The sequence below is a fragment of the Acanthochromis polyacanthus genome, chromosome 13 (assembly GCF_021347895.1).
Source record: "Acanthochromis polyacanthus isolate Apoly-LR-REF ecotype Palm Island chromosome 13, KAUST_Apoly_ChrSc, whole genome shotgun sequence".
In the NCBI taxonomy this organism is placed as follows: Eukaryota; Metazoa; Chordata; class Actinopteri; family Pomacentridae; genus Acanthochromis; species Acanthochromis polyacanthus.
The window spans coordinates 25287208-25298537 of NC_067125.1; the positions used below are offsets into that span (position 1 = coordinate 25287208).

The 11330-nt window shown below is 39.6% G+C and overlaps 1 protein-coding gene and 1 long non-coding RNA gene across 4 annotated transcripts in view; one reads left to right on the forward strand and one right to left on the reverse strand.

The window, feature by feature from the left end:
• The window catches only part of kcnk6 (potassium channel, subfamily K, member 6), a 47598-nt gene extending 36268 nt beyond the window's left edge, over positions 1-11330 (reverse strand). The window contains exon 1 of one of the 3 annotated variants that reach the window (XM_051957739.1): positions 10671-11330. In XM_051957739.1, coding sequence (XP_051813699.1) covers positions 10671-10986 — 316 coding nt within the window. In that variant the 5' untranslated portion in view covers positions 10987-11330. The remainder of the gene's footprint in view (positions 1-10670) is intronic. The other 2 variants (XM_051957738.1, XM_022194147.2) reach the window with 2 other exon arrangements.
• Positions 2532-3439, forward strand: LOC127536686 (uncharacterized). Its single transcript, XR_007945780.1, has 2 exons — positions 2532-2805; positions 3029-3439. It is a non-coding gene; the product is annotated as an uncharacterized LOC127536686 (long non-coding RNA).

Genomic DNA, 11330 nt, shown 5'->3' on the forward strand with positions numbered 1-11330 from the left:
GTGTTTTCACTAAAATAGCCTTTTTTTTTAAGCAAATCTAATTGACAAAGCACGCTTAAAAGAAACTGTTCTGACCAAAACAAACTCCGGTGAAGCTCAAGTGCAACCAAAGTGGATGTTAGAATGAAGTCGTAGTCGTATAATGAAGCCGTGTGAGGCCGGTTCACTTCCCTCCTTTCAATTTGGACTCATTTCTGGTCATTCCAGTTCACCATTTCACTAAAACAGCCTTTTTTTTTTAGCAAATCTAATTCACAAAGCACTCTTAAAAGAATCTGATTTGACCAAAACAAGCACAAGTGAAGCTAAAGTGGACATTACAATGAAGTTACTTTGAAGCTCAAAATGACGCCGTTTCACTTCCCTCATTTCAATTTGGACGGATTTATATTCTTAAGCTGACACTTTCAGTTTGTTACTTCACTAAAATAAGCTAATCTAACTCCCAAAGCATGCTTTAAAGAACCAGATTTTACCAAAACAAGCTCCATTTCAGCTCACTTAACTTCCTTAATTTCAATTTGGACTCATTTCTGGTCATTCCAGTTCACTATTTCACTAAAATAGTATTTTTTTATTTATTTATTTTTTTCCCCAGCAAATCTAATTCACATAGCACTCTTAAAAGAACCTGATTTGACCAAAACAAGCGCGGGTGTAGCTAAAGTGGACGATACAATGAAGTTCCTGTGGAGCCACAGAGCTCATAATGACGCCGGTTCATTTCCTTTATTTCAATTTAGACTCATTTCTGGTCACAACGGTTTACTATTTCACTAAAATAGCCTTGTTTTTAGCAAATCTCATTCACATAGCACGCTTTAAAGAACCTGATTTGACCAAAACAAGCTCAGGCGAAGCTAAAGTAGACATCAAATTTAAATAATCAGGCAGCAACAAAGATATGTGCAAAAAACAGAACATAGACTTCTGAAATCAGTTTATAAAGCTAAATAAATTAGGATGAAACACAAGATTGCCACTTAGATTAATTTTAAAAAGGTAGAATAAATATAAAATACTGAATTAAGACCATTTAGAGATACCAAAAACCATTGAAAACATGGAGATTTTTCTTTAAAATATCAACAAAAGGGGAACATTTGATTAAAGCTTGACCTGGTAGCAACCAGCATCGGTTGTGGAGCAGATAAGAGCTGCTTTGGGCATTAAATAGAGACAGAAAAGTTCAGAAATGAACCAATGTATGGCTTCACAAACGCAGAAAAGAATTAACTAGAGCAGGAATTCTGGTTAATTTACAGCAAAAAGGATGTTTTTTGACTACTTTCACTTTTGCCTAATTTACAGCCTCAACACTCAATAAGAGATTAAAATCATATTTTTGTTTCTTGTTTTGCAGCCGTTTACCATTAAACCTCCACCAGAGGCTCATTTAGAGGAAATAATCTGTTTAGATATGGACACACAGAGACAGGATAAGTAGATTTTTTTTTACAGGGTGGGCGTTCTGATGGGATGTTCTGCTGATCTTTTTCCCCCTCCGTAGACCCGACCGTTCAGTCCTAAAGCAGCTTCATGACCTCCACTAGAACCACGGAGCAAAGACCCCCGAGCAGATTCTGTTTTGTTTGGATTTCATTCATGAGTACGAGGTCAAAGACTGCAGGATGGAAAACATGGACGAGGCAGGAGAAGATATTCAACAACAAAATCAGCCTCTAAACGCATCAAATGTTCCTCAGGCTTCGATTACACGCACAACTTTTACCCTGAATGTCGTCTAGCTACAATAAAAACACCACATGTGCACTTTTCCACTATCTGAAACCATGCAATTCTCTTCACTGCTTAGATTAAAAGCAAGAATTTGTTTGTTTTGCATCTTTTGTGATCACTTTTTCTTTCTGCAACTTTTTGGAAAATGTCCCTTTGCGTCTTACGGTGTCTTAGTCATTTTGTGTTTCTTTGTGGTAATTTTACACCATGTTGCATCTCTGTGTTCTCTTGCATCTATTGGACTACGCTCACTTTGTAGGCTTGGATATGCGTCTTTGTTAGATGCAAAACAGGGGAAAAAAAAAAAAAAAAAAAAAAAAAGAGGCAAAAAACAAAAATGATGAGACACAAAACTACTGCAGTGAAGCAAAGAAGCAGAACAAGCACACAAAGTGACAATGTTTTCCAGTAGATGCATGAAAAGACACAAAGCAGTGTTTCCCCTCCTATATGACCGACGAGGTGGGCCGCCTCGCTGGTATAGGCCACCGCGTCATTACAATTTTGCCGACATTGCCGCCTCACTGGTCCGCACCAAAAAAAACAAAAAAAACAAAGTAATGCTAAATATTAGAAAGCAATGACACATAAGTACGGTATATTCGCCGCTGAAATCAACAAGCCAGAATGGCAGCCTTTTCTCACCGTGGCTGAAGACAGCAAGGCACATCCCCATTGCGGACAAGAAGCGGCAGGTTTCGTTTCCATGGTTTCGTTTTTCGGGGCTAAAAGCAGGAGTGTATCACAGACATATGTCAAACAAGCTGATAGTACTGTCTCCCTGAGGAAGTACTCGTAGCTGGGAGGCGCAGTCCCCCGGGGTCCCAGGAGGCCAGCAGCTCACCGCTGCTCCCCACTGGGGATCCAGCCTCTCTGGGTCCTGTCCAGAGCTTTCAAATGAAGCTGGCCCCACCTCTCTACAACTGTACTTTGAGGAGTTACGACGGAAAATTTCTGCCTCACCCAGTTTGCTTTATCTGAGCTTTTTTTTTTTGCCCCAACAGGTTCAAGTAGTTACATAGAGCTATACAGCCATTCAAACGAGGAGCTGCATTTAACCTCAAGGTAAGTATTGTCTGTCTTGTACCCCAACCATAAATCATTAGTCCTAGCTGGAGTTCTTCAAAGTATCTGTGTCTCTCTTAGAGTAATTTCAAATGAAAATAATTAAAATTGGGCAAATATGATAACCTCACTTTATGAATTGTTATTAAATGTCATTACATTGGTCTATATGTCACAGGAATAATCATACAACACTGTTGTATTGGCCTTTTTCTTATTGCAGACAATGGAGGATTTCGATTTGGACGAGCGACTGGTCACACTGGAAGCAAGGATGGACGCAGTCCAGTCTGTCTTCAAGAAGCAGTTTAAGTCCCTCCGTGACACCACCAGTCGAGAACTCGGAGACCTAAAAAGACGGGTCGACGATCTAGATCAGAGTCGTCAACCTGGAACAGAGGGATGAAGAGAGTCCTGCTGTTGCTCAGGTGAAACAAAACGTCCAGCAGCTACAAGAAGCAGTGACATCACTGCAGAGGGGAAAGACCAAAGATATGAAGAGTAGATGCGCCAGCGCACTGTAGCAGCTGGCTAATCGACGTGTCTACGTGGCAGCCATCTTGAAAGGGGCAAAGTTCCCATTCAAAGCAATGTATGTACATTGAAAATAAATCATAATTTGCTTATTTCTCAACCGATTTTCGTGTGGTTTACTTTATTGTCAACGTCAAAACATGTACTATTAATAGAAAATATGTGATCTAAAATTAAAAAAAAAAAAAAAAACACTGAAAAAGGCTTCCTACAAATGTAACCTGCAATTTTAGTTATATTCTTTAGGTCCAGAGGCCAGGGACTATTTTAGTTCAGCCCTTACATATATAAATGTAAATGCCTGGATACATAGAAAATGTTTTGAGATCAAGAGATGTAATTGTAAATGTAATCTATTTCTTAAGGTTAATTTATTATTATTTATATATATATATATATATATACACACATATATACACACACACATCCATACATACACACAGGCTATTATATACATATAACAAGGAGCTAGACTAGAACAAGATAGAGTTTATTTACATTTACAATAAACAGGCGGCCATCTCTCAATTGTCCTTCGACCTTCAAAATAATCCTGGATCCAGATGGTGATCCGGATTACCTCCAAAATCTAATCGATTGTTACTTTTGCTCTTCCGGACATCCTGAAAAAATTTGGTGAAAATCCGTCCATGACTTTTTGAGTTATGCTGTTAACAGACAAACAAATTCCGGTGATTACATAACCTCCTGGCAGAGGTAATTAAGTATCAAAACTATCGCATGTCATCAAAATAAAGTGAGCAATGCAGTGTAGGCATCGATCTCGCTTCCTTTACTGAGTTTGCTTACTGTTTTGTTGTCCACGGCAATACGAATTGACAGTGACTGCAAAAATGGCTCCCGTTAAAACATTTAGGCATGACAAAACCCGTTCTCACGAACGAGACAAATGATTTCAACGAAATATAAAGTTCCTAGTTTCTTTTGATAAAATAATTTATAGACTGCCCGAAATTATATCATTCAATGGCAAAACAAATTCTGTAATCTCAACAGTTCAGCGGCCCGCAGGCGGGCCGTTTTGACATCTGCATAAGCATTTTTCAAAATAGAACGACACTGCCAACGCGATTATAGAAACACTATACACCCATGGAAAGCTTGGATTGATCAACATTAATCCCCACTTATATTTGATTTGCCTCATGTAATAAAGAGAGCATTTGTTCAAATTTGACGTTTGTGTTTTCAAGAATGTTTACTTAAAGTCTTTAATTCAGCTGCCTGACACATATCACAGTGCAAAATTATGTATTCTAACTCAAGGTTAACAACTGGTATTCTAAAGAAGTTATTTCTTTGTTCAAAAAGGTAACAGTTTTGAAAACAGAACTAACTCCTTCAGAAAACCAGTTGTTAACCCAGAGTTGAAATTTTCTTTCACATTTTTAAGTAAAATGAAGGTCATGACATAACCTTTTTATTATAACATGTAGTTGTTTTTAGAAAAAAAAGTAAAAGTCACCACTTGATTCCAGATTCAAGTCCTTTGTCATCTTTTTCAAATTTGTAATAAGAACTGATGTGGCATTTTGGAATGGCTTGTGGAAATCTGACCAGAATGTAATAGACTGGACTAGTTGACATGTTTTGATCGCAAGGACAAGTGGGTTTATATTTGTCATTTTCCCCCTATCACTAATTTTTAGAAAAGAAACATGAAAATTTTATTTAATTTAGTTTTTGGAAATGGCTACAAATACAACAAAATGTGCTCCAAATTGTGCCAGAATGCCCCATTTTGCATCTTGATTTTCAAAATTTTTTCCCCCTAGTTGCTTCCTGCTTGCGCTTCGTATGCTTCTTGGCAGTAGTTTTGTGGATATTTTCTGTCTAAAACCTGCTTGATAATCAGACTGCTGGTGTTTTTTTTCTCTCGTTAGCTTTAACTGAAGTTAAAAAACAACAAACATCGGTGACAGGCCTGATGAACACATTACAGACGTCAGGAAGTGTCGTGCTCCACTTGGTGCACCATGAAGAAAATTCATGCATCACGCAGAACAGCGTTCCTCAAAGTGTGGGTCGCGGCCCCCTGGGGGTGCGCAGAGGCATGATGGGGGGTGTGAAAGGAACTGGGAGGAAATAATTAGCTGAACTGTTTTAACGTCGTACTGTTTTTTGTGGCGCGCAACAATACTCAATCTGTGCTGCCACGGTAACCACCCTCGGTGATCAGTAGTGATGGGAACGCCGGATCTTTTGGCCCACTAGCTGCTGCTCAAAGTTACTATTTACAGTGATGTGACATAGAGGAGCTTTAATCAAAGATAATCAATCATAGCCTTCTGCAGAAACTGACTCATTGACGGTTGTGGTGAACTTTCCTACCGGTAGCACCTTGTCACCGGCAAAACACATCACTTGCTGATTATTTTCTTATCGATAGATGCTACAATTTACTCAAGTTCCCTCACAAGCTGCTGCTGGGTAGAGCTCAGACAGCTGTGTGACCAAAAGTGACCTTGAAAAGAGTAAACCAGAGCGTTCCATTGTCAGATTTTCCAGTACAAAACAGAGTGATTTTTTTCTACATGCGATCTTTTCAGCGAGTGTATAAAAACAGCACATGCAGGTGCACTCTACATTTCAGAAGACCACATTTGTAAGTGGAGATACCACAGCACATCAAAGTTACAAAAGTACTACTTTCCACCACTGTGGTTAACACAGCTAACCTGCACCAGTTAGAGCGACACCAATACAGCTTAATGATCACCACGACCTTTTTAACGGTCTCGTTAAATCAAATCTTCCCGTTTAAAATGGCTTTTCACACCTAGCGGCATGGTGACATTTTAGGATTTTTTATTTCTTTTATATGTATATAACAGTGCTGTTTTATGGCTGTTTATTTCATTGTTTTACGGGCTGCACAGTAGAGTACCGGTTAGCACTGCCGCCTTGCTGCTAGAAGATCCCTGGTATGCTTTCCCGGGATCTTTCTGCATGGAGCTCACTTGTTCTTCCTTTGCATATGTGGGTTTTCTGGTTTCCTTGTACAGTCCAAAAATGTGCTGAGGTTAACCGATGATTCTAAATTTGCCTGTAGGTGTGAGTGTTTGTCCTGTTCTAAATCACTGTATTGTTTAAGTTCTTCTCTTGTTTTCACTGTGAAGGACTTTGGTCATCTTTTAGGTTGTTGTAAAAGGCTATAGGAAGAAACTTTGATTAATGAGCTGGCACAATGACACCAATTGAAAATTTAACTCTCACACTCTCAAAAAAGGCCACAAATGCACCATTTTGGTCGCAGTAGACAAACGGACACTTTGATAAGTAGAAGCTTCACCTGCGTGTCTCTTTTTCTCCAGTTGCACTGATGGGTGTACAGTTAGAACGTTCCTGTGCAGGTTACATGTAGAGGCTGCTAGATAGGAGATTTTAACCCTGCCTTTGAATCTATCTATCTGCATGAATTGCTGCTATTTACAATTAAAAAACAGGATTAACATGTAACATTTAAGGGAAATAAAGGAAACGAATGTGCAAACGAACACGGAATTAACATGCAAACCTTGCTGGTCAAGAAATAATCTGAAAAAAATACGAATATTTACAATAAAGGTGCAAAATTGCGGACATATACAATAAAAAACAGTACTAAAAAGTCTAAGTACACTACAAAACTCAAATCCATCTATCTGGAAAAAATTCAAGGTGTACACTAGTATAATTAACAAAAACAAGGGGGGAAAATGTGCAAAAAAACCCACAGAATTAACACGCAAACCTTGCTGGCCGAGAAAATTATGTGCAAAAAATGCAGGTATTTAAAATAAAGGTGCAAAGTTGCAGGTATTTACACTAAAAAAAAACAGCATTACACAGACTAAGCACTCACTAAAAATCCATTTACCTACCGATCCATCTATCTTCTCACCTTTCCAGTGTGTTGTCTCCGTAGCATTCTCTCCCTGTCTCCCTCAGAGAATAGTAAAATAAAAAATGCTGCACTGATTACAAAGTTACTGCGGGGGTGTGAAAGTTTTTTGTCCTCCTGACAGAAAAGGTTTGAGACCCACTCATGTAGAGCGAAGAAACTGCCGCTGAACACAAAGGTCACCTCTGTTCTGCTTCTTGCATGAATTTGCATTTCCACTCCAGACATGCGAGTCGTTTTCAGCAGCGAGTCTGTCGGTGTGACTTTGGTGACGACACTACAATGATGCTGCAGTAGTTTGGTGGTGAAGTTTGTTAGTCGTGTGACTGAAAACAGGTTTACATCTGAAGTCTCAAACTTCACAAACTATTCCAACAGTTATTTCTGCACCTTCTAAAGCCTGATTGAAGCAAATGCAGGGCAAAGTTAACGCTGAACTCTCACATCCTGAATGGACTGAATCAACAACAACACAAGTGCTTTACACACAAATAAAAGTCTCCTTTGCAAACCTGTAGTTGCAACATAAATGTGATTTGCATCATACTTAGACTATTGCTTAATTCCTTCCAATTTTACCAACATACGTCCCTCTTACACTGTTTTTCTTCTATTCTAGTGGAAGTTCTTGTCCCTGAATGCCTTTAAAAATTGAAAAAAGCTCAGGTGCACATATTTGTTAGAAATAAGTTTGAAAAAAATATTGTTTTTGTGATAGAAGTCACATTTGTAGCTACATTTCAAATTTACAGAACCACTAGCACTCAACTCATGACACCAAATTGTTTCTAAGCACAAATACTGAAATCGGGTGAACCTACAATGCATCTAAAATGTATAAAAATATGAGCAGAATGCCTAAAAACCACCACAGCAGTTTGCCTGTATGGTTTTTCTGCATATCAGCTGTTTACTGACCTCCATCTGGCTGGCTTTGTGCGAGACAAAGCAGTTGAAACTGTAACTTCAATCATAATCTGTCCATTCGCCTTCCTGACTGTTACAGTTCATATTCTCTCCACATCCTGTTTAAACAGGAAATACATGAATTTGGGACAACATGATTCCATTTCACTGAGTTTCCAGGTGACTTATGTAGCCAAAGATGTTTGTTTGTTTTTTGCCAGAACATGGAGTCTAAAAGTAGAGCAGCTAGGAAATGGTCCAAGAAGAAGAAGAAAAAGAATGTGAACCACCAGCTGCTCTGTGGAAACACTGCAGCTCCACCAGGAATCAATGTGTGTGTAACGAAATGTGGAGCATTTGTGGAGTTTTAAAGCACAACAAACGTTTTCAGGATGTTTATGGCTACATAAGAAGCTAAGGATGATGGGAAATAAACTGTATTTTTATAACCTACACCTGGATTAAGGCCTTAAAAGTAAAGTTGTTGAACATATTCAGCTGAAAAATAAATGAAATTAACTGCATTGGAATTTAAACAGACACTTCTCACATAAAGCTGTGGGACCAAAATGGAGCAGATTTAAAAAAAAAAAAAAAAAAAAAAAAATCGTCAAAAATCAAAGAGGTAGAGGCCGAGATATTGCAACATATATACACTATCCCTGAAAAGTTTGTTGTCTCCCAGACAATTTCATGTTTTCCATCAAAACTGACACTTTTATCCATGTGCTAACATAACTGTTCAAGGGTTTTCTAATCACCAATTAGCCTTTCAACACCATTAGCTAACACAATGTAGCATTAGAACACAGGAGTGATGGTTGCTGGAAATGTTCCTCTGTACCCCTATGGAGATAGTCCATTAAAAATCAGACGTTTCCAGCTACAACAGTCATTTACCACATTAACAATGTCTAGACTTGATTTATCATTTATTTAATGTTATCTTCATTGGAAAAAAAAGCTTTTCTTTCAAAAATAAGGACATTTCTCAGTGACTACAAACAGTAGTGTACACATCTAGCCTTGTATGGTCAGACTATTACCCGCATTTGTGTCATTATAACCCTGATTTTGTTCGAAAAAAAACTTTTTTTTTGCATTTCTTTAAACAAATTAAAATCATTTTGAACGGTGCTGAGCCCAGAATGCAGTGACTGCGCCCCTGCAAAACAGCGACAGGAAAATACTTTTGGAGGATCGTTCGCATGCATCAAAATAACTAATTTGCACTTTCTGCATTATCCCCAGCAAAACCTGCCATAGTTAGCTTGTAGGTTGATGCTTGGAGGTTGTTGCTAGCATGCAGGTAGCAGAAGAGGAAGAGAAAGCCAAGCCGTGCGGCTTATTGGTGAAACTACGTCAAAACCCTCAAGTTCTGCTCTCTACCTGGCCTCTGTGAACAGGGCTAATTCCAACCGCATTTGCATTATATGCAAATAGTTTACAGTCACATTTGGCAAGTCCAGAAGCAGAAATGGTTGCAGACAGACTGTTAAGTTTATGGCTAATTGTTAACACCTGCAAAGGTTAAGCTAGAGTGTGGCACAGTGACCGTCAACACTGCAGTCATATTACATAACAATATGCAAATATATAAGTAAGAAAACACGTGTCTAAGGACTAACTGTGAAGCTCACTAAAAGCTTTAAACACAATAATGACAAGTTTAAGAGCACAGAAACATTTCCTGTGTTTTCAGCCCATGTATGATTTACTTTCTCCACTGTCAGAGGCTAAGCAACCAGGGTGGTCTTTGAAACCTAAAATCTACATCCCAAGTGCTCAAATAGGAGTGAAATGATAAAAATACAGGATCCTACACTTCCCACCATGCAGCATCTTTCATTAGGCCTCATTTAAACTGCACTCTACAGGTTTTTGGTGATCATGCCACATTCTGGTGACATCCTCAGCAGTAGTTTTTTTAGATTTCAGTAGTTTTTTTCTCAGGTTTAAAGTCCAAATGACAAACAAATACAGTCTCTACAGCATCCAGATCTGGTTTCCACACACTACACTGCATTGCATTTATTCAGACCAAACGCACTCTGAAACATTCTGGTAAACCCCCAGATGTCTAATAAATCCCCTTTGTCTGCTCTAATGAACCACTCTGACTCACTGTTTTCACATCCTGCACACTTCTTCTTATCAATAATTGAAACAAATAAAACATACAAGAAGGAGTTTTTCATTTTCTACCAGGTTTGGGATTTTTTTTTCAAGAAACGTGGACTTTCCCCGGTCGTCCTCTGAGGCATCTGTTTTCAAATTGTTTTCAACCGACTGGAACAGAAAGCGACACAGCTGCAGCTTGTCTGAACATCCTCAACACGTGGCAAAGTAACACCTTTCCAACCATGTCATGTACGTATCCCCAGAAGGATACAAAAAAAGCTCCTAAATTAGACTTCTAGTGGTTTTGGAATCTCCATTTGCCGCTAATCCCTGTATTTGTTGCTGGGCGTCGTGCGTAAAAACGCCACCAGGTAACAAACTTTCCTCAGCCTGAACTCACCCACTGTGGTGACCAGAGTGTTGGCGAAGAACATGGAGGATGCCAGGTCCCAGTTGGAGGTGACGGAGGAGTTTCTGAGCGCGGACACCCCGTACTTGTTGGCCGTCAGCACTCGGACCAGAAAGTTTTCGAGCGACGCGGCGCTGACGCAGCTCTGGTTCAGGAACTCCTGTTTGAGCGCGTCCATGTCGCGGCGCAGCTGCTCCTCCACCGGCCGCTCGATGGTGGAGAAGACCAGCGCTCCGAACAGCAGGTAGATGATGTAGAAGACGATCAGACCCGTCAGCAGCAGCCACGACTTGCCCACAGAATTCATGGTGCAGTAACATCCGCGGAGCTTCTTCCCTCTGCCGCTCTGGACGCTTCGCTCTCTTTGTGCTGGAACTTTTTTGGGGGGCCGTCCTAATTGAACTTGAACCCTCCTCGCTGGTGCGTCCTCCTCCCACCGTGGAACCGGGAAGGTGTGTCCTCAGCAGAGTCCTGGAGCTGTATCCTGGATCCTGTAAGAAGCTCAAAGTCCGTTTGTTGTTATATCACAAAGTTATGGTGCTTTATTCTGGTGCTGAGATGATCCAACATCCAACTGATCTTCTAAGAAGTCACCTGACAAACCCCATCTCTGTCTATTATTGTGTATACAGGGTTTCTTGTTCTCACACT